We start from the raw sequence: 5,421 nt of genomic DNA on the forward strand, positions 1-5,421 counted from the left end.
CATTGAAAGCGGTTGAATGCCATGACAACTAGGAACAACCTCAGATTTATTCCAAACAGTTAGAACGCATTGTAGTTAGGCGTCAATCATCTATTATTTCGCCCCTGAAATAAATGCAAAAACTGCACCCGGACAAAAGCTTCCAACAGGAGCCGGACATTTGTCTACATTTCCCCCATTGTCTGCAGCTTAGCAATCGGTTTGTATTTGTGTTTGCCCGGGTCCGACCACCCAGGATGAGCAGAAGACTGGCCAAAAACGTGCAACATTGTCACCCACATCACATACGACATAGAAGGCAGAGGGGAGAGAAAGCAGGAAGAAAAAAATGTAGCTAAGCTGAGGGGGAAAAAACAAGGATCAAGAATAATGCAGCTAGTGCCCAGACGCACTGCCAAATGTGTGAAGTAAAGCAAACATTTAGATTGAATAATGCACCACTATTAGATAGCATAATAACTTACTTCAGAGTAGAAAGCAAACTTTGTCGAAATGTAGCCAGTAGAGAAATAACAGAAAAAGTCGACAAAATGCCATGAGTCTAGTTTTAATTATAACACAATGATAGATTATTATTGTCGATAATTCCACCAATAATAGGTCCGCCAATTCAATATTTCACCTGTCGAAATATTACGAACTATGTCTTAATTTTCAACGTCAATCCCTTGTTCCTTAGGCTCAACCAAAATATTAACCCAAAATCTTTACATAAATTAATCCCTTGTTAAGCTTTGGCATTCCGTTCGAACGACAGAAAATGATTGATATGAAATGAACGGACGCACACGGTCACACTAAGATTTTAGAGTTAATAAAGTAACAACATGCAATTTCGACATTACTGTATTAATATTTTTTATATAAGTAGACAGTAGCGCAAACGTAATCTCGGGAGCAATTTGTTAAAACGCGCTTTCAAGTATCCTGAGTATAAAGCTACTTGGAGGTCCTTTGTATGTAAATAGGGTGTAAAAAAGGCCCTCCCCATCTTTGTAATTAATTGACACGTTATACCACTCATCATGTTCTGAAGCACCAATGGTAGAGGCTCGGATCTCCCCAAAACCCACAATTTCACATCTGCAAACACTGTCTTCATCCACTTGACTCCTAAGACCCGCCCACACGTGGCCAACCTTTTGCGTTTTTAATGCTTTTTCACTGCAGGTTCATGTGTTGAGACCAACCTTATATGGACTGAACATCCCGGTAATGGCTTATTTCGCCCTAGCACCCAGCGGTAGCACAATATCCATGAACCAGATATAGCACTTCAGCCACTTTGGCATTCTTCCTGGACTTACTGAACTGATTCCTTCGCTACCATCACTTTGTCAGGCAATGGTTATCGACTGAGCCTCATGATTTGCTGTGTGTGCTGTAGCTCAGCGTTTCTGCGACACTGACCTTTTTATCAAATTTGGACTGTGTGCGTTTCTGTTTCTCTGTTTTAAAACAGCGGATTTCCAAACTGGTGCACAAAGTTTCCTGAATAATTTCTTCCAGACTATGTCGTTGACCAACACAAAGACGGGCTTTTCTGTAAAGGACATTTTGGACCTCCCTGACACGAACGATGAAGAAGGATCTATCACAGGAGCGGAGGACGACACAGAGGGATCGGAACCTACAAAAACGCCTCGAGTTTTGGTGCAAAGTCCACTTGAAGGTGTTCAAAATCTGCCTTTAAAGAACCCCTTTTATGATAATAGTGAAAATCCTTACACAAGATGGCTTGCCACCACAGACAGCATCCAGTATTCATGTAAGTACCGTTCAAGAATGGAAACTTAATTCAGACATCTTAGGAACTGTTTACTTGTAAATCTGTGTTAAACAATACATGTAGCCTATGTCTCTCTGTGCCGCAGAAATAGTCTTACTCGGTATTACTGAGTATGTTGGTTATCCTGTCCGAGTGATCTTTCAGGCTACTGATGTGCACTTGATTATCATGCCGTAAGCTGGGAAGAATATGAACTCATACGAATTAAGGCGATGTTTTTGTGTGACCCAGCTTCAACCCCATAGTCTATACATTATGCCATTTTGCATTTATTTCTATGACCACCGTTTAACATTCCCTGAGATTAATTTCATGGCTAATATTAATATTGTTTGTCATTGTCAAATATTGGCCAATTCATTAACATAAGTTGTCTATGTGTCCTACTTATTTTTTAAATTCGTGCATTGGAAACATGCATTTACAAGTTTATTCACTTTTACTAGACCTCAAACAACAGGTTTCTCTAAATAACTCGACTGAAAGAAATGCGTGCTTATGTGCTGTGTGAATGGCCTCTTGTTAGGTTGTTTGGACTGCAGTTTTGCAAAATATGAAACATAAAAGATATACTGTCTTAGATTCCGATGTTGGCGCCAGAAGAAGGATGCTCATTCTGTTTTCCCACGCAGTGCACGGTCTATCCGCTAACTCACAAGACTCATCAGCCAAATCGCCAGAGCCTTCCGCCGACGAATCACCAGACAACGACAAGGAAACTTCGAGCAACGGCAGCGACTCCGGTAAGAAACGCAAGAGGAGAGTGCTGTTCTCCAAGGCGCAGACTTACGAACTCGAACGCCGCTTTAGGCAACAGAGGTACCTTTCGGCACCCGAGAGAGAACATCTCGCTAGCTTGATTCGCCTGACACCGACGCAAGTGAAAATTTGGTTCCAGAACCACCGATACAAAATGAAGAGGGCTCGCGCTGAGAAAGGTATGGAAGTGACCCATCTCCCCTCACCACGACGGGTGGCCGTCCCTGTATTAGTCAGGGATGGTAAGCCCTGCCACACGCTAAAGGCTCAGGACTTGGCGGCCACTTTTCCGGCTGGAATACCCTTCTCCGCATATAGCGCCCAGTCCCTCCAGCACATGCAATATAACGCCCATTATAGCGCCGCCACTACACCACAGTTCCCTTCGGCACATCACTTGGTACAAACGCAACAGTGGACTTGGTGAATAAGACTGAATGGATGGGCTTGATTTTGGGACTGGGATTTGAGTTTCACAAACAAAACAAAAGGAAAAGACTTTTTTTCTGCGGCTTGACCCATTTCAACCGTTTCATTTTGAGGCTGACGTATGCGTCATGTTTACATTTTTTTCCGTTCAGCAAACCGGGTCCAGCCTCTCCTTAGATCTAAGAATGTCAATGCTCTTGTGAAATTTTGTAAAGTATGTTTGTGTGTTGTAGAAATGTTTTGTCCTTCGTGTCCCCAGCACGTATAAAACCACTTTATAATTACAGAAAATTTTATTTCGTGCTTTTACAATGGACCGAAAATATTTATGGCCAAGAATAAATACTGGCAACTTTTAGCCAATTACTTTGGTTTCTGTTCCTTGTAAATATTTTTTTTGTGGCAATTGTTTGCAATACAGTTACGTTTCAGGGCGTGTAGCTGGAGACATGGAATATTGAAAGTACTATTGAAAGTTCAAATTAAAACAAATGTCAAAGCTGTCCATACTGACCCATCGAATTATGTGAATAGTAATTAAAACGCGCGTTGATTGCGAGAAACCGAACATTTTTATAAGGATTTTAATAAAACTGGTGTTCTAGAAAGTATGCTTTGTTTTGCGTGTGTTACATATGGAATTACGAATAGTGCCTATATTAACATGCCCACTGCTTTCAGTTAAGATGCTTTGAAACAACAACAAAACATAATACCAAGCCTTACGCATAACTTTCCAAAAAAGAAACCGACCACGTCGTCTTTATTTTACACGCTATGTCTTTTCGGCCTGGATTTTCTAAATTTATATATGCTAACACTTCAGAAATAAGAAGGCTAAAGTCACTTTTGTGAATTGGGGATAAAATCCACTCAATGTAAGAGGGCTCCTTCAGCCAGGAAGCTTTTCATTCATTGCCTCTCCTTTTCATGGACCTCGGGTGCTCGAGAAAAAACGGTGTTGAAATGGCACATTTAAAAAGCAAACTAAAAATAACAATAATCAGTGGGTGCGGTGCAATGTAGGCCATGCTGATTTAAATAGTTATTTAAAAAATAATTTGATGCATCACAACTAGTTTTGTTGCCATATACTGTAACTGCCTCTCCATTTGCCGTTGGACGAACAGAAAATAACTTCTACAAGGCTATATATGAAACATTATCTGACTCAATTTAATGTAGTGGGTAAATATGATTGTCCCCATGCAAAATCTCCACCGCACTCTGAGCAAATAAAGCTGTGCTAAACAGATGTAGTGGCACCATTGCTATCACTGAATAAACTACTAAATTGGCATACGTGGCTAATTATTCACAGAACTCTTCGGCAGACAAGATTTTGGCCATTTAAAAACCGAGACAAATTCCCGAACCTTTTAAACATCATATTCTTTGCGGAGGCCTGGCATTTGTCTTTCAACCTTTTGTTATAATATAGGCTACGGCAGCTACAAGTGATACTAAAGATATTCAATACACAGTATATGTTTTGCACATTTTGTTTTATGATTTGTAACTATGATGTGGACATTATGCAATTCTGTGAGGGAAATATCTTGAACAGTCCAGTGTTTACCAATTCATATCTTGAGAGTAACGGCACGAGGATCCCGTCAAAGTAAACCAGGCGGGCATCAGTGTTTCCCCTATTGGCCTGATATTCGACACCGTGACGGAGCGCTTTTGGGCAGTCCATCGTTGCACAATATACAGTATACAACACAGAAAGCACACAAAGCATTAGGGCTGGTTGTTGTGGGTGTTAGAGGCGTGCATATTAACAGGGGCCAGAGAAGTGTGTTGGCCGGAGAGCCAGAGAGACGGGGGTGAGTGGAGGGGGGGTTCCTTGTTGCTATTCACTTCCTTTATCTCGACCAGAGCATCCCCGAGTCACGGAGATGTATCCTTGGGTTTTTGTTGAGCCTGTCAGTTGGAGCCATTGTGGTCCTTGTTGTACATGTTGTATTCCATATGGACAGCTGGGCCCGAGAGAGGAGAAAGGGGTCCCGCACAAAACCCAAATTGTGTCCAGCTTTCAAACACCGCATTGTTGTCTCTCAAAGAAAAACGAATTAAAAATTCGCGCTATATCTATTCTGGAAAGAAGCAACCCCATTCACCGATAACAGCGAGTCCTTCTTCCTTGATATAGCAATGCTAACAACGGCGCTCTCATTTCTTCCCCTCCCTTGTTCCCCTCTTTCCACACAACTGAAAGAGAACGATTATTGTCTGCTCTCAAAAGTCTGTGGCCATAGTAGCCAACCACAAAACTATTTCGAAACGCTTCATTCTGCATGGACACTTTTAGTTTCTGATTGCATTTCTGGTGTCGCGCTGATTGGTATTTTATCATAATGAAAATCACCACTGTTTATGAATTTGTGTTAATTGCTACTATGACAGTCCATGTTAAAAAAAATCAAATTTTCTGGAGTGAA

The 5,421-nt window shown here is 41.3% G+C and overlaps 1 protein-coding gene across 1 annotated transcript; it reads left to right on the top strand.

The window, feature by feature from the left end:
* The first annotated feature begins 1,338 nt into the window (after positions 1-1,338).
* On the top strand, positions 1,339-3,540 carry nkx2.2a (NK2 homeobox 2a). Its single transcript, XM_062523225.1, has 2 exons — positions 1,339-1,768; positions 2,422-3,540. Exons 1-2 carry the CDS (start codon positions 1,513-1,515, stop codon positions 2,973-2,975), a joined length of 810 nt encoding a protein of 269 aa, XP_062379209.1. The 5' UTR covers positions 1,339-1,512; the 3' UTR covers positions 2,976-3,540.
* Positions 3,541-5,421: the final 1,881 nt, after the last annotated feature.

The sequence above is a fragment of the Sardina pilchardus genome, chromosome 20 (genome assembly GCF_963854185.1).
Source record: "Sardina pilchardus chromosome 20, fSarPil1.1, whole genome shotgun sequence".
NCBI lineage: Eukaryota > Metazoa > Chordata > Actinopteri > Clupeiformes > Clupeidae > Sardina > Sardina pilchardus.